At 41.8% G+C, this 27,254-nt stretch overlaps 2 protein-coding genes across 3 annotated transcripts in view; both read left to right on the top strand.

Moving 5' to 3' along the window:
- PCDH11X (protocadherin 11 X-linked) overlaps window positions 1–27,254 on the top strand; it is a 728,776-nt gene that overhangs the window by 66,861 nt on the left and 634,661 nt on the right. The window lies entirely within an intron of this gene.
- Window positions 15,263–15,978, top strand: LOC117040476 (HAUS augmin-like complex subunit 2). Its single transcript, XM_033138266.1, has one exon. The coding sequence runs from the start codon at window positions 15,263–15,265 to the stop codon at window positions 15,839–15,841; it is 579 nt and encodes a 192-aa protein (XP_032994157.1). The 3' UTR covers window positions 15,842–15,978.

Here is a 27,254-nt window from a genome sequence, read left to right as displayed (position 1 = left end):
TCACACCCCATTCCACCCTCTTCTGCCCTGTGGTCTGCCCTCTTCTGGGTCCAAAAGGGCCTGTGCAGCGACGACCATGCATCACTTGGAAACATGCAAAATAGTCGCCACCTGACTATGAAGAGAATAAATAAGTAAATATTTTCAAATTGGATACCTTTTCCCATCCACACTGGTCGAGAAAGTAATCCATGCATATTTAGATGAACAGGTGTTACACTAAAGCAGGGGTGGGGAATCTTGGGCATAGGGGTGGAGTGTGCCCCCCCCCAGACAGCTTTGTGTGGCCCTCAGGACTATCAGTATACCTGAAGGAGTGTCTCCACTCCCATTGTTCTGCCCGGACACTGAGGTGCAGCTCTGAGGGCCTTCTGGCGGTTCCCTCAGTACGAGAAGCCAAGTTACAGGGAACCAGCAGAGGGCCTTTTCGGTAGTGGCGCCCGCCCTGTGGAACGCCCTCCAATCAGAAGTCAAGGAAATAAACAACTATCTGACTTTTAGAAGACATCTGAAGGCAGCCCTCTTTAGGGAAGTTTTTAATGTTTGATGTTTTATTGTGTTTTTAATATCCTGTTGGAAGCTGCCCAGAGTGGCTGGGGAGGCCTGGCCAGATGGGCAGGGTATAAGTAATAAATTATTATTATTATTATTATTATTATTATTATTATTATTATTATTCCCAGCCCACATGCTCCTCACTGCTCCTGCTCTGCACTTTGAAGTGCTATTGCCTGGCTGGAATGTGTCCTTGACCCGTGATGATGCCTATTGCATGCCTGGATGGAGAAGGCAGCGTAGGTGGGTGGAAAATAGAAACCTCTGAGCTTTGTGTCAATGGACTTGGTCCGAAAAGTGTACCACTTTGGACTGCGTACTTGACTGCCGCTCACCCATGTAAAATCTTGCTGTACACAAGCTTGAACTCCGTGGCATGCATTTTAGCACTATGTACGCCATGTTCAGTGGGTCTTCTGCACATCTCCAAATGGTAGGGTTAAGCAAAAGCTGAACGTTCTTGATTCTTGTAATAGAACAGGGCAGTAGTAAATCTCTTCCACGTCCATGGTTTTGCAAATGTTATACAATATTGAATTCGCCAGAGAATGTGCTGCATTTGAAAAAAAAAAAAAAAAAGAGGGTTGGCAGTGGCGGGCCAGGGGAGACGAAGAAAAAGGATCTGGCTACTACCCTGTCTTTAATCTTTATTATTTTACTTGGCATCACTGGAGGAGGAAATAATGTTAATTTGGGACATCTCATCTATATCTTACAAAGGGGCGACAATTTTATGTAATGAACCATAATGGTGACAAAACACCCTTTCTACTCTTGTGGACAAACACTGTGTCATCCCCCCCCCAAAAAAAAATTACCTGTCTCTTTATTGAGTATAGCAAGAGATGTAGGATGCATAACAAAACACAGGATAGAAAACTTGAATTCTTTCTTACTTGTCTCCTACTACATTTGCCTAACCCCATAGAAGCACAAACTGGGACCAGCACCAGAGTGAATAACAGCACAAGAGGAGACCCACTGGACCAGGCCAAAGGCACAGCTAATTTAGCATTCTGTTCTCACAGTGCCCAAGCAGGTGTCTATGGGAAGCCCATAACCAGGGTCTGAGTGCAATGTCCTGGCATTCAGTGATGGATTGCCTCTGATTCTTGTATTGAGGTCTGTGTGTGTGTGTGTGTGTGTGTGTGTGTGTGGATAGATTTTAGTGACAGAAAAAATGGAAAAAATGAAAAAGAATTGAGAGATTAAAGTTCATGACATTTTGAGGAATTTTCAGAGTGTCTTATCCTTTTACTATATCCAGCGGGATAAAACAAAAAACAAAAAACTACCCTATTATATCCAGTGGGAAGAATTCCTTCATGTTAAATAGGCCTGTTAATCTGATATAAAATAGGCTAACCCAACCTTAAAAAAACAAACTAACAACAACAAGCAGTGTGCGCATATGCTGGTGCCTATGTCAGTTTGAACAGTTCTTTCCCAAAGGTAGTGTGCAAACTCATGTACTTTCAGTAATTATCTCATTCTGTTGCAGTCTCCCTGAAGTCTTTGTAATTGCTCCTCTTGCTTTAAAAAATAATAATGAACACCTGCAGTTTTAAAAATACCTGTCACTGAAGTGGTTAGGCCCACTGGGAGTGTCCTGTTTTAGAAGCTTAGTGAGTTGTTTCATAAGAAGCTTCTCTTTGTTTCATGATGCATATATCAAATAAGTTTTGTTATTCTTGGGCATATTGGATTATGAAGTTTGGAGGGGGGGCAAAACATATAGCATTGGTTTAATCGGTTTCTCACCTTTTCTGAACAAAGCTTAAGAAGTGGCATTTTTGTTTCACAACAACCCTTCAAGGTAGGTCTGGGAGTGTTAGTGACTTGCTCAGAGCTGGCCAGTGAGAGCAAGTTCTGTTTACATGGTAAGAGGGTTGTTGTGTATTTTCACCAGTGTTAGTTGCATTTTTTAAAGAAAAGGAGTATAATAGAAGGATGCATTTCTAAATGCACAATATATGCATACTAGGGAATCTTACCGAATCATGTCCCAGATGTATGACCTATGTGTTCCACCTAGTGCCCTCTTATGACACTGCAATAAGATTTTGGGTGCTCCTTTTGTATCATGTACTGCACTTTTTTCTGTCTGTCTCTGAGAAGACAGAAAAATTCTGACCAAGAAATTGGGAGGGCGGGGAATGCATGTTTGTTGGCAACAATGCACAGTGGCCAGAGAATGCATATAATGATGGAAGAATGTTCATCATTTGGTCATATATTCATATTCCTCGGTGTCTCTTGTAGTTTATGCATACTTCCCTCTTTGTGGAAATCCCCCCCCCCCTTCTCCATGACGGTTGGTAGATATGCACAATGACCAGCTGTTAATGCACATTAACCTCTCAGCTGACATTCCCCTTATTGAGAGAGGGAGAGATAATGAATGTGTTGTTTATAATGCTGTACTAGGACAATCTTTACCTAAGGAGATTAACTGCAGTAACTTTGGGTTGTGCTTTCAGAGGAACGTTTTCACATACTGGGTGTGCATACATGCTGACCAGATTTATATATGTTTCTGTGCAGCTAATACAGTCCTTGACTTACTATTTGGCTTTGCATGATGAGATGTTAACTTCAAATATTGTAGCACAATGCATGTGAAATAAAGAGTTTTCTCACTGTGTGTAGGTACAGTACCTGATCCAGGACTGGCTGGCTGTGAATGAAGGTGATGGTGTTGTTGTTGTTTTTCTTCTTGTTGTTTTGAAATTCATATATTTCTTGGGGAAGCATGCATTCTGGCTGGTTTCTTGGATAACTGAAGTGTATTGGTTTACAACTCAACCAAGCCTCTGTATAATCTATAAGAGCCTGCAGCCCTTAAGAAAAGGAAGGAGACCTCACAGGAAAAATACCTCTTTTTCTTCAATTGAGCCCCAAATGGTTTTTGTGTGATTGTTGCCTTGTTGCTTATTTTCTTTTCTTTTTGCAACCCACAGGACTGTTGTGCTGCAGTTTGCAGAACTAGGTCCTGCTTAGTTAAGAGGAAGCTTTGTTTTTGTGTCTCACTCTGTACACATACAACTATGACTGGAAGCAAGTTCACTTTCTCGAGAGTCAGGCTAATCCTTTGCACACTTGTTGGATTCCCATTGGAACAGGGTGGGACAAGCAAACATGCAGGGGGGGGGGGAGATCTATAAGAGTATAGAATCTTCCAAAGCACAAGGCCTTGTTTATTTAAAAGATTTTTAAAGTAAAGGTTCCTAGTTTGCTAAGCAAAAGTGTATTTCTCCAGGAGATTGAAAGTAAATAATTGTCTGTTATCTTTGGTGGGGGGTGGGGGGCAGAAGGGAGAACTGAATGCATTTAGGGCCTGCAGGCATATTTGCAAACAGTAGAAACTTATGCTCATCATGCCCAAAAGGTCACTGCTGCCTATTCTCTTGGCTATAATAAAACTCTTTTTTCAAGCTTAATTTCAGTGGATTTGACCCTGTGGGCTCCAGGGAAAGCCTCTTTGGGTGTAAGGGCACTGTTATGTATTGAAGTTCTCACCCTAGGCCACTAGGGGTGTGTGTATATAGTTCATTCTGCTGCAGTTCTCACTCAGCACATGCAAATGAGGGATTGAAAGTGACGTTCAGGGATTGGGTAACTACAGAAAGTTGTTACTGTTGCTTGTAGCTGAGTTCTATATAAGCAGGCTCCTGAGCCCTTCAGTTCAGTTCTGTTCCAGCCTGACAATAAACAGAGCTGCTTGGAGAAACACTGTGTCGTCTGCAATGTCCACCCACTATTTAATAGGCACCCTTGGGTGCCACATTGGCAATCACTGGCATTATGACTTATTCTGTTAGAATACATGGTGACATTTTCTGTGATGACTTACTATTCTCTGGGTCTAGTAGAAAGCCAGTGGTAATAGACAATTCTGTGACTTTCTCAGATTCTTGAAGAGTCCTGGGAGCCTGCACAGACTTAAAAACAAACTAGTTTTCCAACCAGGCTGCACCTCTGAGTCAGCAAGCCTCCTGAGTCACAGCTGTTTCTTTTAAAAGGGCAGTGTACCACATGTTTAATTGATAATGTGTCCAGTACACATACTAGGAAGAATTAATCCCATATCCATAACTCCATGGATGCATAATACACTTAAACATACTTGTTCCTACTTCTTTCTGTAATTTGTTCGTTCTTAATGTGTCTGTTCTAATAATCCATGCTAAGTTATCAATGGTTTTCTATCCTAAATTGGAGGGAAAATATTCATAACTACTTTGTACAGACTTGGATGTGCATGGTACTCTGGAATTTGACATCCAAACAAGCCCTTGTACTCTAAAATTTTTGGTTCACTTATAACACTGGCATATATGTTGTTGTGATGTCCCCAGGACCACAACTGAGCCAAAGATTCAAAATGTCTAGGCCACTTTTTTTGGGGGGGGGGGGAGACGGACCACAAACAGGATTTGTATGTATTAATAAATAATAATAATCTCTTTCAACTTCAACTACAGTGTCTTGCGATGTTAAAGCAAAACACTCTGCACAAATATTAGCTAATAAATTAAACCAATCTCTAGTGTGTTCAAGCTGACAAAAGTCTCTCAGAGTTATAGTCAGCCTAGGGGAACCTAGAAAGGCTACAGTTGTGAGTCTTTCCTATTATTTTTAACGTCAATATCAACCCTCTGTTCTTTTGCATGGAAAGTGCAAGTTGTAGCTTTGTTGCATCAGGTCCAGCTCACTGTTACATTGGAAATTTCTGAACCCTCTGCATTGTGGTTGTCAGCTGGAACTTCTCCACCTCCCCCCTCCCAAAAAAAAAGATGATGATGATGGTGATGATGAGCTTTGGAAGCGCTGAATATGCTTTTATCACTTTTTTATCCTCAAAATAAGGCGACATTTTTAATACTGTAAAGTATAAGGTTAGCTGCACCATTCAGCTGAAATCTCTGAACCGATTTCCCCTTCCATAGATCAATAGGACACAGCAGTACTTCGTAGTGTGTAGATTTACTTTAAGAATGTTGGGATAAGTTCCATTCTCTTTATTAGCATTCTATTTGTATTTCTTCAAAGAGGGAAGTTCATGAAAAACAACAACCCAGCAACTAGAATGAATAAATTTGTTTCCTGCTACTATATAGAAAGTTGCGGCAAATACTGCAAATAATGTGTGTTCTTACATGAATACTGTTTGGGAAAGGTCAGAGTTTTAAATGATTATAGGTCTACAAGACCCTAAATGCAGTATCGTCCTGGCTTATTTCAAATATTGTCCTTTGAACCATGTGCACAAATGTATTATGTGTGTGTGTGCGCACGCGCGCGTATCGGGAACCTTGTGAAGATGAACCTGGGCATCATGAGGAATGCATGTAGCTGTTGTACAGGTGCTGCTAGAATGCCTGGATTTCCTTGATTCTGTGCAGTTGGCTCAATTGCAAAAGAACTGCCCCTGCCATTGTTGTCTGCAAGTCTGCAATAATGTCTTTGTGTTTGTGATTTTAAATGTAAGTTGACTGGAGACCTTTTAGTTAACAAATTACTAAGAAATCTATAAACAACAACAACAACAGATATTCAGTTTTTCACCATTGGTATTTTATTGCACTCTTCATATGGATGGTTACAATTTACCAATCATAATTGTAAGAAGCAGCTATGGTCTCATTTTGGGAGTCTTCCCTCTATCAGTTGTCTTAAAAGTGATGTTCTGCTATTTTGGAGAACAGAAGGGGAGGGTGCTATTCCAGAGTGGGAGCAACAGGTTGGTAAGAAGTAAGAACAGTTAGCTTTTAAATGTCTCTCAATGCAGAGTGGCCTGTGGGAGATGCAAGAATGGGATTATTTCTAATGGGTGTGGGTAGCCCCTTGAGGGATAGAAGTTTTTTGCATGGTTTGAAAAGCTGACAAAGGGAGCTATAATGTGTTGAAATTGCTAGGGCTAGGTTTTTTTATTCTATTGTCTGGAAGCTTTTTTCCATGGGAAATATCTTACAGCTCTTTGAAAACTGAGCAATTATGCCTTGTGTCGTCTTTATCCTTTTGATACACAAAGGCACATCTTGCAGCCTCTATGAGTTGGGAAGTAGGCTGAGATGTTCCTTTCAGAAAGGTAATTTTCTTTTGCTGGTGGATTAGAAGTAACACTACCAGGTATTGGAGAGTCTATCCTACTCACTCCAGACAAAGCGATTAAAAGTAATAAATCCAAGCCATAATGTTCAACTGTTGACTATTACAATTCCTTAAAGCTAGGAAAATAGTTTTTATTCCATCAGGACCTTCTGTTTTAGTTCCTTGTAGGAATAGATTGATCAACCACCAGCCACTGGAATAATTTATTTCCATTGTCATGAATTGGATCTGGGTAGTAACCACATTGCCAATGTTCCTATGCAGTGGCACAAGAGATCCTTAATGTGTCTGTTGACCCTCGTTCAAACAAAAATCAGAACCAGGGGTAGCCCTTAAGATATTGGCTGAGGCTGAATGGGAGTTAGGAGTCCATCAACATCAAGAATGTATCAAATTGGCTGATTGGAAGTAAATTGCATTCAAACTAGGAGCCATATATTCCCCCATCTCTTCTTGCATGACAACAAGAAAAGTGAAAACATCTGCTTTCCACTGCACCCCAGTCAGAGTTCCAAATTGTGCTGGAAATCTTTGAACTGTGGTTGTTCTAAGATAAGTATGGGCAACCTGAGGCCAATTGGATCCCTCACACTAATGTTATGTGGTCGGTCCCTTCCCCAATTTTAAAAATTGGTTTGCAAATGTCCACTCTTGCCACAGGTTTGAACAGTTCTGTCCCTTCTTCAGCAGCTCACTCACTGGATGTGAAGGAAAAGGGAGAGAGAGAAGAGGGGGTATCAGAAAGAGAAAGAACAATGGAACAGGTGTCTGTACAAATGGCTTTATCCATGCCCACAGTTGGCATGCAGCCATAGAAACAAAAGAAGCAGCCTCAAACGGAGGCAGCCCACTGGTCAATCCAGCTCTGTATCATCTACACAGACTGGCAGTGGCTCTCCAGACAGGGGACATCTCAAGCCTTATTTGGAGGTGCTGGGGATTAAACCTTGGACCTTCTGCATGCAGAGCAGATGCTCTACCACTGATCTATGGCTCCAAGTAAACAATATAGCACTTGACACGGAGAAAAAGAGATTACACACCTAATCAAATATAACGAGGGGATGATGGTGTTAGCTAAGATCTTTTCATTTGAGCATGGTGCAAATGTGGGTCCAGAATTCTTGACTAATCAGGAAAGACCTATGCAGTTGGTTTATTCTTTCAGTGTTTGTTCTGTCTTAATTTTTGGTACTTAGTCTCATTTGTCTGGCTCATAATGTTGGATCGAGTGACAAGTTCAGTGTGGAGTTGCAGGGATGGAACCATGCACTGAACCTAGCTATGAGGCTTCTTCATTCTTTCATTCTCAGACGTGACCTTTCCACTAGTTTTTCCAAGCAAGTTGCAGGGTGGAAGGCCAGCTGCAAAAGAAAGAAAAGTCCCTATGATCAATCTCGCCCATGTGATAGCTTCACTCCTGTTGCCCTTTCGCACCTACCATTTGTATAAGATCACACCAGGGTGATGTAACCTTTACATAGGGGTCCTGTGATAAAATGGATGATGTGTTCAAACTAGTGTAGAATTCCCACTCAGATTTTAATATCAGTGGGTGATCTTAGGTTAGACTGGAAAGTGAGTGATTCATTTCACAAGAAGGATGTGTGGATATAGTGTGGTGTAGTGGTAAAGTGCTGGACTAGGACCTTGGAGATCCAGGTTCAAATCACTATACAGTGGTACCTCGGTTTACGAACTTAATCTGTTCCGGAGGTCCGTTCTTAAACCCAAGCGTTGTTAAACCACTGTGCGTGCTTTCCCTAATGAGGCCTCCTGCCACCGGTGTTTGGCTTCTGTTCGTCTTCCGGGGCAAGGTTCGCTAGCCGGAACACCTACTTCCAGTTTTGTGGAGTTCGTGGTCCAAAGTGTTCGTTCATAGACCCAGGTACCACTGTACAACCATGAAACTCACTGGGTGACCTTGGGCTGGTCACAGTCTCTCAGCCTATCCTTCATCACAGGGGATAAAAACGTGAGGATAAAAATGGAGAGGAAGAGAACCATGTAAGCTACCTTGTGCTCCTTTGAGGAAAGGCATGCAGGATATACGGTAAATGTAATACAGAGGATGCTTGGGTTGCGAACGCGATCCATTCGGGAGGCATATTCGCAACCCACTCCGCTGTGTCTGTGCACACGTGTGACGCAATTCAGCGCTTCTGCGCAAAGCACAATTTAGTGCCTCTGCACATGCGCGAGCACTGAAACCCGGAAGTAACCCGTTCTTTTACTTCCAGATTTGGCGCGGTGCACAACCCAAAATCACACAACCTGAAGCGGCCATAACCCAAGGTATGACTGTAGTAAGTAAGTAAGTAAGTAAGTAAGTAAGTAAGTAAACAAAGTAGGATAGTTACCATCCTAAACTCTTTGGAAATGGAATTTAATGAATTCTAAACATACTTACAAGTTCCAGAGCTCCAGATTTCTGCACCATTTCATTTACTCCAGTGCATAGTTACCTGTTTACACAGCTACCTACTGTATTACAAGTTGCTAGCTATTTCAGGTTGTTGTTGCCATTATTAGTTTTATAAAGTGAGCAGTGACTTGGGCCTAGTAATCACAGAGGGGGTAAACTGTGTCTTTGAGGCTGCAGGATATGGTTGAATGCTCCTCCATTTAAAATGAAATCCCGTCATATAGAAAACTAGTGTGACAGTGAGGTGTGCTATGCAACCAAACCTCCCTTAGCTTTTAATGAAACATCAGGTTTGTTCACACATAAGATGGATGCAAGCTCTCTCTACGCATGAAAGTGTGCACACTTGTTAATTTCTGCAGGCCAACAACTGTGTACACAAGGCATAGGCAAACTCGGCTCTACAGATGTTTTGGGACTACAACTCCCATCATCCCTAGCTAACAGGACCAGTGGTCAGGGATGATGGGAAATGAAGTCTCAAAACATCTGGAGGGCTGAGTTTCCCTATGCCTGGTGTACACAGCCTGTGTACATTCACTGAAACATTTAAGTATACGTGCAGACAGGTTGTACACTCATTGAATGTAATGTGTGAACAGCCCTACCATGACCTTTGATTGAGTGGATGTCATGCCTTCTTTTGAAATGCATGTACATTGCTCTTCTGTGCTGCAGTTTTATGTGTCGCTTGGCAGTTTTAAATGTTATCTGTATCTATCTATCAATCATCTATCTATCATCTAGCTAGCTATAATCTACAGTGGTACCTCGGGTTAAGAACTTAATTCGTTCTAGAGGTCTGTTCTTAACCTGAAACTGTTCTTATCCTGAAGCAAAGTTATTAACCTGAAGCATTATTTCTGGATTAGCAGAGTATGTAACCTGAAGCATATGTAACCCAAGGTACCACTGTATCTATCTTTCTTTATCTATCGTCTATCTATCTATCTATCTATCATCTATCTATCTATCTATCATCTATCTATCTAGTTTTGACATTTTTGCGATCCCTGGGTGACAGGTGGTCTGGAAATTTTATGTGCATGTGTGTACTCATGCACACACATATATACATCTCTTAATTGTTTACACTACATTCCTTATTTGACCAAATGCCACCATGTTCACATGCCCCTGTAGCATCAGCAAATATTATTTAGTTGCCTAGCTGACATGGTAACAAAATAATGAGGGAAACATTTCAGAGGGGTAAAATATATATTATAATAGCTTGCTAGACTAGCAATGCAGAATACGCACTATTTATTCTCCAGTGTTATTTTTATGCTCATTTGATTTAATGTCAAATTAAATGTAACCAAGGGCATTGGCAGAATACTTTGAACAAGGGAAAGAGAGAGAGAAAGTGAGTGCCATTCATTATCCGCAGGCTGTGGAATTGAACAATTAGTACTCAGATTCCATAACAGTGATGTGAAAGCTTTATTATTATTATTTTCGTAAACAAAATAATCTAAAGGCATTAATTTCGTTGACTTTACCGTTGTATTTAAGTTGTCGTTTATTATTTGCTGAGTGCTCTTGTCATTCTTTACACAATGAAAGCAAGAAAGCAGGATCACAGTGGCTCCCTACAGGCATTTGGAATTGGGAGGGGTATTAGAAAGACTGGATTATTTTCGTTCCCTTTGTGTAGTTTAGCTATAGAAATTGCAAGTTGTTCGTGTAAACAGTGAACCCATGAATGCCAGAATATAACCCTCAACCCAGCTCCTAATCAGCTGCACCAGCATCAATGCAGCTTGGCACACAGAAATGAAAACTGGTAGGTCTCTGCTAAGCACTTACTTGCTGTTGCTGCAAGTCTTTGAATCAAGCTATAATATTCTAAGACGATTCTAATAATCCAGGGCAGAAGCTTTTTAATGACCTTAATGACCTTCTGTTGAGTTCGGCAACATTTCAGGAACCCTCTCCCGGGAACAAAACAAATAATTACACATTGAATTTGTTTTCTCAGTGGCCATTTTGCCACATCTACAAACCTCCTAAAAGTCTTGCATCTTATTTAATTTTTTTTTAAAAAATCTTGACTCGGCTGCCTTGCTTAGAACTCATTTATAGCATACATGTGTGTCCCCACTCTGTACAGCTACAGGAATAGAACATTAAAGGCCAATTTAGAATTATATCAAGAAGTTGCCTATATGTTGCTTAAGCCTGTGAGTACATTCCTGTAGCTATTTTATTATGTGCAGACGTTGCCAAAAATATGGGGCAGAGGGCTTTTGACAGGTCCTGAGAACCCAGAGGTTGCATCTTAACATAAGAGTGCTGGATAAGGCCAATTGCCCTGCGACAGCTCAATGGCACTTCTTTCCCCTGGCGCTGTTGGGCCCCTCCTCACTTAAAATATAGTGCACCCCCCTCACAGAACACCAATCCCACAAATTCCCACAGACTACCTCAGAATATCTTGTGGGGGACTTGCATGAGGGAAACCTTAATAATTTGGAGTCCCAGGCAGGATTTTATCAAATAAACAATAAAGATTTTATTTAACAAAGGAAGTTTGTGACACAAGTGGGTAAAACGTAGGATACTTCAGTTTATTTGTTATTTCACTTCAATGCTTTCTCTGTTGTTGCACAGCTGTTGCCACTTAATACTTTGGTTCTTAACTTAATACTTAACTTAATACTTTGGTTCTTAACAAGGTGGTACTTCCTGTCAGTTACACACCCCTTAGACAACCCTACTCCTGAGGTACTCCAAGTAATAGACCCAAGGGTTCACTGGTTTGGGAGTCTTCTCTTTCTAGAAGAATCTCTCCCCTCCTGACTGGAATAAGACCTAAGTAGACTGTCTTTACAGCTTCTACATCTCCTGTCTCAGCCTCAGCCTCCCAGGTAATTCCTGTCCTTCACATTCAGTTCGGAGTCTCCTTTCTCTAGCTTTCTTTCTTTCTTTCTTTCTTTCTTTCTTTCTTTCTTTCTTTCTTTCCTTCCTTCCTTCCTTCCTTCCTTCCTTCCTTCCTTCCTTCCTTCCTTCCTTCCTTCCTTCTCATGGGAGTCAAAGGCAGGCATCCAGGCCTCTCTGCCTATGGCCCTGGACACCATCCCTGTCTATGCTCTCTTTCCCTGGACTATACCCACCAGAGGCCCCACTATGTGCTCTCCTTGTGTGCTTTTGCCTGACTTTAATGTTTCCTTAAAATGTGCTTCTTGCTTGCCTGGATTAGGGAGTTGTGGATGGGTGTAGCAACCTGACCCTGGTGTTGTCCAATGTAAACTACCATACAAAGGTAGAGAAGCACATACAGTGGTACCTTGGTTTACAAACATATCTGTTCCGGAAGTCCGTTCTGAAAACGAAAGTATTCTTAAACTGAGGTGCCCTTTCCCTAATGAGGCTTCCCACCGCCGGTGCCTCTCCACCTTTCATATTCCGGTCTTAGACTGAGGCAAAGTTCGCACACTGGGACACTACTTCCTGTTTTGCGGAGTTCGTAAACCGAATCGTTCGTAAATAGGGCTGTCCTTAAACCAAGGTTGTTGTTGTTGTTCAGTCGTTCAGTCATGTCCGACTCTTCGTGACCCCATGGACCAGAGCACACCAGGCACGCCTATCTTTCACTGCCCCCTGCAGTTTGGCCAAACTCATGTTAGTAGCTTTGAGAACACTGTCCAACCATCTCATCCTCTGTCGTCCCCTTCTCCTTGTGCCCTCCATCTTTCCCAACATCAGGGTCCTTTCTAGGCAGTCTTCTCTTCTCATGAGGTGGCCAAAGTACTGGAGCCTCAACTCCAAGGTACCATTGTATAAAGCTGACCACATCCACTTTCTGCCTCTTGCCCCTTCCCTCCCTGACATCCAACCCATGGAAAGCTGAGAGATACAAACAGCTGAGCTAAATGGACAGCTTATTACAAGAAGCGCTGGGGCTTGTCTTCTTTTCTGTTCTCCTGGGAGGTTGCCCATGAGGGAATGTTGCCCTAAACAAAGTGGTCCGCCCTCACCAGCCCCTTGCACTAGACCACCATTGAATTGCAAAAAAATAAAAAAATAAAAAATAAAGAAGGGAATAACAGCAAACATCCAATTTAAAACATGAAGCAATGCAACCAAAGAGTTAAATGCGATAGGTGTAAATACTTCAACATATTGACTACTATTGCTTTATAGTAACTCCCCACCCCCACCCCCCATTTTTCTCTGTTTAAAGAAATCACAAATATCTTCAACACTAAGAACTGCAAGGAAAATGTTTGGAGGAAATGACTCCCTTTTCCTTTGGGCTTGATGTTTGAATTGCCCTTTGATGAAAGTACAAGTCTTTTCTTCTTCTTCTTCGCTCTCTTGTGCTCTAAATGGTGAACTTACAGGTTTGCTTTTAACTAAGGCTACATTCAAAGAGCACTTTATTCCATTTTCCTAACATTCCCTTAGCTGATCATTTCTGTTTTATGTGACCCCCCCCCCTCCGCCCAATGTAAAAGTCCTTTCTGGAAATCTGATGGAACTTAGTGAATGTTTAGTGCTTGTTTCCTTGTTAATTGCTTTGAGGGGTGGGGGAAACAGTTTGGAACCCTGTGAACCTGGGAAAATAGTTCCAGTTTTGCTCTGTAAATTTACAGCTGTTTTCAGGGTTTGTGATGTTTGATGAAATTTGGAGTGGTATACCAGTGCACAGCTCCTGCATGGGTGAATCATGGGGGGGACAGAAGCACTTATGTGCATAAAGGATGGTGACAGGTCCAATGACATCCATTGTTGTGCCACACCACAACCATTGGCATGAATGAAATTTAGCATGATGTGGCGGTATATCAATCTAAAGCCACAGTTATAACCAATAAAACTAATGCACTAATCCTCATGTTTGGGTGTAGTCTATTCCTTAAGGCCTTCTCAACCCTGCTGGAACACCTTCTCTCTTCCTTGGCCTGACTGGACCACCAGAATCTTAGCAGCCTGGGAAGCTGACTTGTACTCGATCAGAACATTGGAGCAGCTTAGCTCAGTACTGTCTGCACAGACTGTTAGCAGCAACATGCCCAGTCCTGCTGAAACATGCTAGGGATTGAGTTTGTGACCTTCTGTCTGTAAGTCAGATGTCCAACCACTGAGATAGTTATATGGCACAATCACCCTAGGAATAGTGTGCAGTGCTCTGGTTGCTGAACAGTTCACAACAGGAGAGCCAAAATTATGAAGGGGATAGAGCAAACTCCCATATAATGGAAAGGTATATACATTTGGGTCTTTGTTACAGATATGCATGTTGTTCAGTACCTTTACATTCTTATTTTGCATCTATGTATTGGCAAGGGATTATATTTCCCAGGTTTTGTATTTTTAACAGCTGGAGACCCACTACAAAACATGATGGTAGGCTTTCTTTTCTTTTCTTTTTGCTGATGGCAGTGCTCTTCTGGAATGCACTCCAAACAATTCAATTGTGATTTTTTAATTGATTTTTATTGAACACACACACACACACACACAAATAATTGTGCCATTGGGTTTTATATTGGTAAACTACTTAGAAGCCTATTTTGGCATTAAATGCTACATAAATAACAATGGCCATAACAACAACAGTAATTATATGGGGCCAAAATTGAACTCTGATTGAAACATTTATTGTTCATTAAGAGTACATCATCTCTATTTAGTCCCGCCGTGCATGCATGAGATTCCTCCTCCTAGGTTCTGTTCCTGCTTCCATTTTATTGAAATTATTCTGTTCCACACCCATAGTATAGTCATTCTCTTGGTGAGAAAATATTTCAAAGCTCCAGGAATTACAAGGCTTGAAGGAATTGTGGGGTAAATAAGGTAGGGCTCCATGTGGAAGGGAAGTGGCCCTGCCACTATGGTTTGCCAACAAGCATTAGAAACTGGATTTGCAATTTTGAGGCCGTGTTTTGTAATAATTCAGGCTCCTGTTCTTAGCTTGAGGAGGGAAGAAATAATAAAAAATGTGAAGTACAGAAAATTGCATGAGTATAAGGCAGTTTGGGAGACAATGAAAATCCCATTTCAGAAGAGATTTCGTTTCCCATGGTTACTTTAACAAATGGACTACAGAGGTTTGCAGTTTTGTTAATGGTATTTTTCTTGTTTCTGTTAAGGCAAGTTATCCCCCCCTTTTTTAAAAAAGGCAGCTTCTGGAGGTGGTCAACAAAAGCAATCATTGCTATGGCCTCAAATCCTCTGGATCATCAGCAACAAGACTCGCAGCTTGCTCACTTCGTTTTGGCAGGAGATGTGTCCCAGGAACCTTTGGATCAACATGTAGGACGAGCTCCTTGCTTAGAACCAATTCCCTGCAGTGTTCACGACCGAGATCTGGAAAGTATTGCAGATCTGCAAGCTGAAATTCAACAGATCACACTAGAACTTCAAACTCTGTCAGTGGCAAAAGATAGAGGAAGCATCCTTTCTCCCTACCACCTGACACATAAATGCCAGGTTCTGACCATGATGAACAGTCACCTAGAAGAAGTTCTGAAAAGGACAATTTATCTTAGGAAGGGGACACACAAAAATTCAGTTGACTCGGACTTCCACAAATATGCAGGCAAATTTTTTGTGTTGGCAGCAGCTTTCACTCAGAAATTAGAAAGCTATCTAAATGCAGTAAGTCTTATTCCTCAAAACTGTCCAAGTAACATGGAGAGTGCACTAGCCAAAATTAAATCATTGATGAAGAAGGGAGAAGAGCTGTCAGGAAAAATTCAGGAATTGAGAGAGGATGTTGAACGCCCAGAAGAATAAATGTGCAATACTTCATTCATTCCTAGTCCTAGGATATTTAGCAATTTTGTGGGTTCTAGTAGGTGGTCAGAAACTATAAATGAAGACCACAGTGCTCTGATCATTGATAATATTTATCTATTTAATAAAATGTATATGAATTTTGGCAGCAATATGTAAGCTGTGTGACTAAGCATTTTATTTATTTCACCATAAGTTAGAAACAACAGCTATAGGTTGTTAACAACACTGGTCCTACTCAGAATAGATCCATTGCAATTAATGGATATGCTTGATCAATTTCAATGGGTCTACCCTGAGCAAAACTTTGCTGAATGCCACCCTTTGTTTTCTATGCATTGGGGGAACTTTCTTAAACCATATAATCCTCCACTGCTCTGCTGCTGCTAATAATACCTTCAAAAAGTCTTTTTGCATGTTTTGTTCTGAATTCCAGGAGTGATTTAACAACCAGTCCCTCTTTCCAAGGAACTCTAGGAAATGCAGCTCTGTGTGGAGAAGAGGGGTCTCCTAAGAATTCTGTTAAGGGTGGTGAAAGTTGTTAGGAAGACACACACACAGAGATACAGTTCCCCAGATTCTCTGGGACTATTAAAAGTAGTATAATATTGCTTTAAACGTGTGATGCAGATGTGCTTACCAAGTATAGGTAAACATTCCTAATTGTTATAGATATCCCCACTTTATTTTCAGCCCGGTGCAGACTGCAGGGTTTCAAGGGGCAACCAAATTATGGCAGCGCTTTGTGAAGCATGGCAAGTGGAATGTTGTACCATAGGAGGGATCACAGGGGAGGATGGCTGAACTACATGCAGGCTTAAGGACAGCATCTTTGCATTTAATCTCCATGCATTTAATAGCAGTCACAGAGGGTGATAACTGTATATCCTGCCAACAAGACAGGGTAGGGTTAAATTCCCCTCTTGCCCAACTTACTTCATTCCCAGTAATGATCATTCTCCCCAGTGGCTGCTCTTTGTTTTATTTTATTTTTTGGAAGCTTGCATGTTAAATGCAGAAGCACATTGAATATCACGTCTGGTGTATCTCTCTGGGTAGACACCTCCAGACACTTTTTCACAAGGTACGATTTGCAATAAACCTGCTTTGTAGTTATGTGTAGGGCCTTCAACAATTTTCTCCTCATGAGAGAGAGAGAGAGAGAGAGAGAGAGAGAGAGAGAGAGAGAGAGAGGAGGAGGGGGGGGAGAGGACCAATCAAGATTCTCACACCCCCCCCATTCCTCAAAGCAAAACACACATTTGAAAACTGTTTTTTTTTTAATAAAAAAAATCATTAAGCTGTATAGACAATTCCAGGGTAAGTAAATGGCAAAACATTTTGTGCTCCTAACTGAAGGGTCCCACGGGGGCTGTGCGACTGTTAAATTGTTCTGTTTGACTATTTCCACACTCTGCAAAGTTTTCGTTGGAGGAAATAGATGGCATGTGTGACATTTCACTTTCTGGAAAAGGGCTCAAAGGGAAAAAACGTAAAAGGAGGAGGGGGTTTCTATCAGAGAACTCTTGAAACGCTCTCCTCCTGAACAACTGGGGAGTGCCACCCCTTCCCATTCATTAGTTTAAAATGCTTTTAATATATATATATATATATATATATATATATATATATATATATATATATACACACTTCATTTTTCCTACAGTGGGACTTAAGGCGCTTTATAAAAATACTGATAAAATACAGAAAGCTTAAAAGATAATAGTTAAAAGGGAATTAAAGTATAATAGAATTAAAACAATGTAAAAATCATTCTGTTAAAGCACAAATAGTGTGGTGCTGTTTTTACTGTGAAAAGCCATTTCCATAAAAAGCAATCAGTTCTCAAAAGCCTGTCAAAGTAAAACAGTCTTCCCCTGCTCGCAGAAGGACAAGGAGCCTCTCTATGGGAAATTCCAAAATCTTGGAGCAGCCGCCAAGAAGACCCTGTCCCGTGCCCTCACCAAATGTTCCTTTGAGAGTGGTGTGACTAAGAAAAGGGCCTCCCCAGAAGTCTCAGAGCCCAGGCAGGTTCATATTGGAGAATACAATCATTCAGATAGCCTAGATCTAAGCCTCTTAGGCCTCATAGCCAACACTTTGATTTGTGCCTTGAAACAGACTAGTAACTAGTCTGTTGTAGCAGTTTTGAGCCCTTTTCAAATGAAGTTCCACATAGAGCCAGTTGCAACCCAGTTGTGTATTGCTGTGGCCAGATCAGACATCTCTAGGAATGGGGACAGCTGGCATACTAGCTTTAACTGTGCAGCTTTAAACCTCAGCACTGCAGAAACCTGGGTATTCAGGCTCAGAACTGAATCCAGGAGCACATGCTCTGTGTTCATGGGGAAGGTTACCCCCATTCAGTTTTAATTTGTTCACCCTTATCTAGACCATTACTGATGTCAGACACTGGTTTAAAACAAAGACAGCTTCCTTGGATTTAAGTGGAAAGGACTAATAGAGCTGGCTGTCATCAGCACACTGGTGACACCAAACCCCCAAAACTCTGAGCAACTCCTCCAAGCAGTTTCATGTAAATAGCATGAGGGACAGATTGGAGCCCTGAACGAGCCCACAGGGCAATGATCAAGGTGTTGAACAGGAGTTCCCCAGCACTACCAGGAAGGAATGGAGATGCTATTAAAACTGTGCCTCCAAGTCCCATTCCAGCAAGGAGCCCCAGAAGGATACCATAGTTGATGGTATCAGAAATTGCTTAAAGGTCCAGCAGAACCAACAGGGACACATTCCCATTGTCCAATTCTTCCCAACATATGTCATCCAAAGGTGACTTTGTCCCATAACCAGGCCTAAAAACAAATGAAAATGCATCTAGATAATCTTTCTCTTCCAGGAACCCCTGGAACTGAGATGCTACCACATGCTCCAGTACTTTGCCCAGCAATGGAAAATTGGGAACTGGCTAAAATTTATCCAATATAGTTTGATTCAGGGAGGGCTTTTTCAGTTGAGATATTATAACTGCTTGTTTTAGGTGTGCTGTATTCCTGCCTTCCTGTTTCCCTTTACCACTTGGTCTGTCCCCTACTGGCCTTTTTAATGAGTTAGGAAGGGCAAGAAACTAGCACACGTGGTAGCTCTCACATTTTCAAGGATTCTGTCCACATTCTCAGGCTGCACAAATTGAGAAGTATCAATTATCATTGAAGAAGAAGGGACCAAAGTTACATCCACTAGACCAGTGTCAACTGTAACATCCAAGTTGGAACAGATCTGAGTGATTTTGTCAGCAAAGTACTGAGCAAATTGTTCACAGCGGGCCATCGAGTGGTCTAAAATCTCCTCACGTGGGTAAGGTTGTAAAAGGAACAGCTCTGCTGGATGCAATAGAAGCAGAGAAAAATAGCTTTTTCACTGCTTGCACTGCCACAGAGTAGGTCTTCAAGTAGACTCTAGCCTGTATTCGGATGGACTTCTTCCAAGTATTCCATCAATTTTGCTCTGGTCACCATCTCATTTGTTTCATCACCACCAGTTCCCTAGAAAACCAGGGGGCTGGTTTGGCTCCATTCTGTGACAGGAGATGCCCGGGAGTGATTGTGTCCACTGTCCTGGTCATTTCTGCAGTCCAGAGATCCACTAGGACATCAATAGAATCACCTGCTGAAGCAACATGAAGCTCTCTAAGAGCAGTCAGGAAATCACCTGGATCCATCAGATTCCTGGGGTAGACTATTTTAAACAGCTGCCCACACCTGCAGAAGCTCTGTGTTCCAGGAAATCTAAACCCAACCATCTGAGCTTGACAATGGAACTGTAGAAATTTCATCCACTCTTTAAGATCACCATCATCCAATCCAATGCAAAAAACTTAAATCCAGAGCCCTGTTTTCTTAAGGAGCAGCCAGATGAGAGGGGAAAGCCCCACCCTTTTGCCCTATGGCACAGACAACTTTATGGTTATGCTTAAGTGTCCAGCTGTGAGGCCATTGTCTTACAGTTGTCCAGACAAAAATAACTTGTTTGGCAAACTTGTTGTCATATATTCTGCTCTCACAGATACAGGAACTCAATAATTGGGACTCAGGGCATCATGCAGGCTGATTCCCCCAAACTTACAACATTATAGTGTAAATGGGACCAGTTCTAGGACATATTCCAGCTAGGCAAAAACACCAAAGGAGGGTAAGAGGCTATGCGTGTGTCTGTCAGAGAGAGAGAGAACTCACCATAACAGAATATTGGCACCTATCATTTGTTGTTCATGGCAGCCATTTTGTGCTAGCACCCTTATCAATATGAGTAGTGGCACCTCTTTCTTAAAATAATAATAATAAAAGTACTGGAGAGGGGTATCCTGAGGGCCATATTGGAAGACCACATTGGCCACCATGGCCCAAGCTTTCTCTTCATTTACTTAGGGAATGTAACCTCTTACAGAAACACTTATTCAAATAAAAAATGAAGGATGACAGGATTGATAAATTTTTATATACTGGTATCTATGGCTCTTAAAAATGCATTGCTAAAAATAAATAAATAGCCCTTTCCCTGGGTTCTGAATTCTGGGGGAAGCTGTGCATCAGCTCTGAAGACTCGACTTGTAAAGGAGCTATTCTGTGCTTTTGGGTTTGTGTGGGTGAAGTGTTTGCTCTTTGTTACGAGCACACTACTTTAGTGCAGGATATCCAGGCTCCAATCTCTGTTATCTCATGTTTAAGAGTGCCTGCTACCAATGATGGAAAAGAGCTCTATTACAATTACCTAGGAAGCTCCTGCTAGTTAGAGTGGGGGTTCTGGGCTAGATGGAGAAAAACCTCACTTGGTAGCAGCTTCCTGTGTTCCTGTAGTCTGTGTAATATGACCCTATGCTGGAAAGGAGCCTTTTCTAACTTTGTGCATCCAAATGTTCTGGACTACACCAGTGAATGTATAGAATCATGGAATCGTAGAATCGTAAAGTTGGAAGGGACCCCGAGGGTCACCTAGTCTCATCCCCTGCAATGCAGGAATATCAACTAAAGCATCTGTGACAGATGGCCATCCAAGCTTTGCTTTAAAACCTACAAGGAAGGGGAATCCACCACCTTCAAAAGATGGTCCATTCCAAACAACTTACTATCAGAAGGTTCTTCCTGGTGTTTAGCCTGACTAGAATTACTTGGCTCTTTCTCTCTTTGTAACTTTTAAGCTCATTAGGAAAGTGTTCTCCTTTATTCTCAATAAGTTTTCCCACAAAGTGCCCATTTTTAACTCTTGAAGCTGGAGACAGGAACCATTGGCCCTCCAGATGTTGCTGAACCACAACACCCAAGAACCCCAGGATTCATGGCCAATGGCCAACGACAGAGGTTTTCAACCTTTTTGAGTCCTTGGCTCCCTTGACCAACTGCATTCTTTCTGCGTCACCCCTGTGGGGCTCAGGAGCCCAGTTATGTCATCCCTTGCCTGCAGAGCTGGCAGCTCCTCAGCCCTTTTTGAACACCCTCCATTGTAGAGTGTTCCCTCAGCCTCCTCTCCTTTCCTTGGGAGTCCTCTGGGCAGCCACAGCTGCCACCCCTGGTCTCTGTAAAGGTAAAGGTAAAGGGACCCCTGACCATCAGGTCCAGTCGTGTCCGACTCTGGGGTTGCGGCGCTCATCTCGCTCTATAGGCCAAGGGAGCCGGCGTTTGTCCGCAGACAGCTTCCGGGTCATGTGGCCAGCATGACAAAGCCGCTTCTGGCGAACCAGAGCAGCGCACGGAAATGCCGTTTACCTTCCCGCCGGAGCGGTACCTATTTATCTACTTGCACTTTGACGTGCTTTCGAACTGCTAGGTGGGCAGGAGCTGGGACCAAAGAACGGGAGCTCACCCCATGGCAGGGATTCGAACCGCCGACCTTCTGATCAGCAAGCCCTAGACTATGTGGTTTAACCCACAGCGCCACCTGGGTCCCCTGGGTCCCCTGGTCCCCTGGGTCACCCTGGGTCACCTGGTCTCTGAGTTCCCCCCAAAAAGAGTTTCCTCTTCACACTGCCCTACAAGGGCATGTGAAGCACCCCCTGGTCAACCGCAGAGGGATCTTTCTCCAGGGGAGCTTCTAGCAAGGGTTGCTGCAACAAACAGCTGTGCAAGCCTTTGGGAAGCAGAGATGCAAGAGGGCATCAGAGGTGGGAGAGAAGGAAAGAGGGACACAGACCAGTGTTGCTCACAGCACCCCTGACCATGATTCAAGGCACCTGAGGGTGCCACGTCACACTGGCTGAAAACCACTGGTCAATGATGTTTCTAGTTGTCGTTCATCAACATACAGAGAGCCCAAGATTTCCCAATCCTCCTTTAAAGTCTTGGTATTTACCTCCTATTGGACTCTTTCCAAACCAGTCATCCTAAGGTAATTGTTTGGGGCTCACTGAAGCTCAGTGTTTTCAGTAGTGACTTCTTGTCTTTCGAAACCCCTTCCCAGGGAGGCTTGCCTGATGCCTATATTGATGAAGACCCTACACCCACTCTAGCTCTTTAGTAACCTGCAGCTTTTTGAACCTCTGCAACACTGAGGCCAGGTTACTGCATCTGTTTTAGTCACAATTCATCATACAGTAAATCTCTTGTAAATTTCATTTCTTGTACATCTTAAATTTACATGCTATACTTTCTTTCTTTCTTTCTTTCTTTCTTTCTTTCTTTCTTTCTTTCTTTCTTTCTTTCTTTCGCTGCCCTGAGGACATTTCCCTTTCTTTTGCTAAAGGTGTGAGATACAAATTTAGTAAATAAATAGCATAACATAAATTTTAAATAATATAATAATGCAAACAGTAATCCTGCAGAAGGCAGCATCTGGCGTGCCCTGAATAACATGGTAAACTAGAAGGCAAGAGGATTAGTTGCAGAATGATAGAATTAAGCCTGTGTAGTGCTTGCATCTTCTTTGTGGCTGAGTCTACGTAAGGCATTGTAAAGTTGAGCCCTTAATTCACCATCTCACGGAAACAAGAACAAGGGCAGGAAATGGCACATGCTGTGTGTTCTCATTTTGCAATGGCCTTAAGACGACTTGAGCAAGAAACCAATATTAAAATACATTTCCCCTCCCTAACAGTATTACAACTGTAATCTCACAATCCTATTTTAAGGGGAAACATTTGCCATTTGTGTACGTTGGAAGGCAAAGCTGTGTTCAGCTTAGGCTCAGCAATTGTCCTTCGTCCTTCATTTCCACCCCCACCACCCCTGGCTTCCCTGTGCTGTGCTTTTCAGCCTTGCATCTCCTTTTAACAACCTGTTTAACAAATATATTTATGTAATTGAACTGATCCTGCAAAGGTACACAGAAGGATGTATGTCATTTGTTCTGGCAGATTTTGGAAATAGATGTTGTAATTTAAAGGAGAATCTCTCTCTCTCTCTCTCTCTCTCTCTCTCTCTCTCTCTCTCTCTCTCTCGGATGTACCAGGCAAACTTCTTAAAGTTGTGATTAGAAGTCTGGAAATTGAAATCTAAGATGTGAATGCTAAGACTCAGTCCCCAGAGAACAAATACCTTATCCTTTTCCTTGCTGTGAATAATAGCGAGAGAGGGAGATGGTGGGGGGGGGGGGTGGGGTGGGAGAGAGAGAGAGAGAGAGAGAGAGAGAGAGAGAGAGACAAAAAGAGAATGAACCAAGTTTATGCGACTGAGCTGGAATTACAAATATCAAAATGAATTTATTATTGCTTTCCATTTTGAATGACTTTGAGGAAACTTCCCTTCTACCTGCTGGACCAAAATATATATTTGTTTTAAAAATCCACACCAACTCAAAGCAACTCAAAATATGGGTGGGAGAGATCTGTCAGCATGCAGTTTTCCTATGATTATAAAACAGTGTCCCCCCCCTGCACTTGTCGTCCCTTGTTTAGAATTACTTCCGATATTTCTTTTATATCTACATTTTATTTGTTTATATGACTTTCATAATTACAGTGCAATATGCATTTGCTAGAAAATGAGCCAGTATTTTAGAGGGATAAATGCAATTGCCAGTAATTGGGGAAGGACTGTAGCTCAGCATACATGCCTTGCATGCAGAAGGTTCCAGGTTCAATCCCCAGCATCTCCAGGTAGGGAACCTATTGAGGCTTATCTGAAACCCTGGAGAGCTGCTGTTGAGCAGTGCAGACAATACTGAGCTAGCTGGATCAGTGTTCTGACTCATTATAAGGCAGTTTCCAGTATTATTTTAATGAAATGATAAGTATACATTGGTAAAGCAAAATGAAGGACATCACTCCCCTTTTTATAAAAGGCAAGAGAACATGTTAATGGAGGGATGTAGAAGGCAGAAGAATAGCAGAGTGATGGACTAGTCCAAGATAAATTAATAATCTTGGGCAGATTAAACAAAATACCAGTTCACATGCATATCCCACTGGGCAGAAGCATCCCCATTAGGTTATTCTAACATGGTGAATGATCCTGTGAATGCTGTGATTTACATATTAGTTTTGGAAACCATGTGATAAGCAAGCAAGAGTTGGGACTCCTTACCAAATAAATTTTGCTCCATTGCTTGCACCAGTATCCCAGTAAGGATGTGATGTTCTCCTTGAACAACACAGTCTGGGTATACTATCCCTTGTTGTGGGTTTTTTTTTTTCCTGGTGCCAAGCTGCACTGCTCCATTACTTTAATTGCTATTGGTAAGTGCTGTTTTTAACACCGATCTGTGCCATTTTGCTGCATTATGGACTTTTTTAATGGGCTGTAGTTTTTCCATCCAAGTAAATTGAAGTAGACATCTTATCAGCAGGGAGTGCTTCACCTTTTCTTCCATGCTTTTTGTCCTCATTCTGTACAACTGATGTTCAAGCACGGGGCACAGCTATTTCATTGCTAGCTTGCTTTGCCCTCTATTTTCTGAGTGCTACTGTTTTATCAGGGAAGTTAATGCAGCATGTGATTATGAAGTAGGTAACCGTCATAGTATATCTGAAATATTTCCACTCAACTACTTTTTGCCAGATGTTGAAACATGGAAATATGGTGGGGTGGGTGTTTGTGCTGGAAAATGAAATATAGCCTTACTTTTAATGTATCGTCATTGTCTTTTAAATAGAGAAATACTGTATGTGCATATGCTTAATAGCAAAGCCCAATAGTTTAACTAAGTATGTCTGTATTGTAGTTCCATATATCATAAAATCATAATATGCAAGCATACAATTGTATAATACAGTGGTACCTTGGGTTACAGATGCTTCAGGTTACAGAGTCCGCTAACCCAGAAATTGTACCTTGGGTTAAGAACTTTGCTTCAGGATGAGAACAGAAATCGAGCGGCGGCTGTGCAGCGGCAGCAGGAGGCCCCATTAGCTAAAGTGGTACCTCAGGTTAAGAACAGTTTCAGGTTAAGAACGGACCTCCAAAACGAATTAAGTTCTTAACTCGAGGTGCCACTGTACAATCACAATATTGTACTATCATACAAACATAAAACCATATCATGCAATCCTAATATCATACAATCATGATATATATCATACAATCATACCATAAAAATTGTAGTATCGTACAGTCATCACACAACCACAATATACACTCATAACACATTTATCATAATATGAAATATCATAATCATATCGTACAACTATTCATTCATATTATGCAATCATACCATATCATACACTCACACACTCATATCATATCAGATAATCATATCATATCCCGGATTCAAGTTATAAGAAAGGATGTTCTGAGTAAACTATCAGAAAGAACTTTCTGACAGTAAGAGCTGTTTTACAGTGGAACGGACTGTGTTAGAAGGTGGTTGACTCTCCTTCCTTGGAGGTTTTTAAGCATAGCTAGGATGGCCATCTGTCATGGATGTTTTAGTTGAGATTCCTGCATTGCAGGGGTTGGGCTAGATGACCCTTAGGGTCACTTCCAACTCTAGAATTCTATGATTGTTTGATTCTATAGCTATTGTGGCTCCAGTTTCCTTTTAAGATAATGCAGATAGGATTACAGGTTCAATTCCAGCACAGAGCTGCGTGTGTGTTCTGTTCATATACGAAACCATCAAACCAGAACTTTGTATTTGGCACAGGATTCAGGATGCTGAGCATTTGGGATTTTGATCCAGGATTAAAAGGGGTGTTCTTATCCAAATGATCATAAAGATAATCAAGAAAATAAGTTGAGTATCTGATCCTAATAAAAAGTTTATGCTACTTATGTGGAATTCACCTGCTGTTGGACTTTTTCCCAGTCCTTTGGGAAAACTTGAGGGAAGGCCACCCCATAGCTCTCTCCCTTGTTAATGTTGCAAACCAGACTTACATTGTGTGTGTGTGTGTGTGTGTGTGTGTGTGTGTGTTACAAGACATTATTGGGGTGACCCAATTCAGTAACAGCTGCTTGTTACCTGCAAGATCAGATTAGGTTTATGGCATTTGCAAGGGTTTGTTTTGTGTAAAATTCAGTGAAGTTCTTCACCTTCCTGTCTCGGAGGCAGGTGGTGTTTTCTTCCTAAGTGCAACATTTCTTGATTATTGATGGATACCAAAAGTGACAGAGTGGAACTGATTCGGGGGGAAATAGCCTTTAATTAAGAGAAGTTGGTAAATATTTGAGAAGGCATGCAACTTGGCTTCTGAGCTTTTGAATATCTGATTCTGTGCTGACTTAAGGACAGCCTTGCCTTTGACTGCTATTTGAAATAATCAGAAGAGTTGCAGAAGAGTTGTGTCCGCTGCCCCTTTTCTTGAAAGTATTCTTACACAACCTAACTAGCAAGTTCCTTGAATAAAACATGATAAACAATGAAGTCCACTGTTTGCAGGCAAAACCTTTGTTGAATCTCCCCCGCCCTTTGCCACTGCAAGCAGGCCAACAAAACCTGTGCCTAATAATTTTGCTGTTGCTGTCCATGGTATACAGTTGATAAATAGCTGTGGCTAACAATCAGCATTGAACAAAAGAATTCCCATAGCTTTTTTTTGGCTTGAAATTGTATGTGTCAACAGCTTGGCTTACAAGGGGTGAAAAAAAAAGTTGTGCTGTTGGCTCATGTTCATCAAAAGCTCAAGCACATTCAGTCTGTGTTTGACTGACACAGATTGCACGCCAGAGGTGTACTTGCTCATACCATGTGGGCTTTTGCGCTGTGGAGTGATGCACAGGTTTGACACATTGATGTGAGCATAACTCTGTGCCCAGATTCTAGTTTGGATCAAAAATGGTGTTGGAAATAATTATCCGCTGTAAGAGAGACTGTCTCCATAGGACTGACATGATCTATGGAGGTCACCAGTCTACAATTATTAAACAGCAGTTAACAAAAGAAAGGGACAATAGTTCCTGTTGCAGCAGGAACCACTGCCTTTTCCATTGCTTCTCATGAGACACACTGTTGAAAAGTATCTCCAAAGTTGGATTTCATGTGAAACACATTGGGAAAGGACCCTATCCCAGTGTTAGACAGGGGCGGG

The sequence above is a fragment of the Lacerta agilis genome, chromosome Z (genome assembly GCF_009819535.1).
Source record: "Lacerta agilis isolate rLacAgi1 chromosome Z, rLacAgi1.pri, whole genome shotgun sequence".
Taxonomy (NCBI): domain Eukaryota; kingdom Metazoa; phylum Chordata; class Lepidosauria; order Squamata; family Lacertidae; genus Lacerta; species Lacerta agilis.
This window is presented reverse-complemented; position numbering and strand designations above follow the sequence as displayed.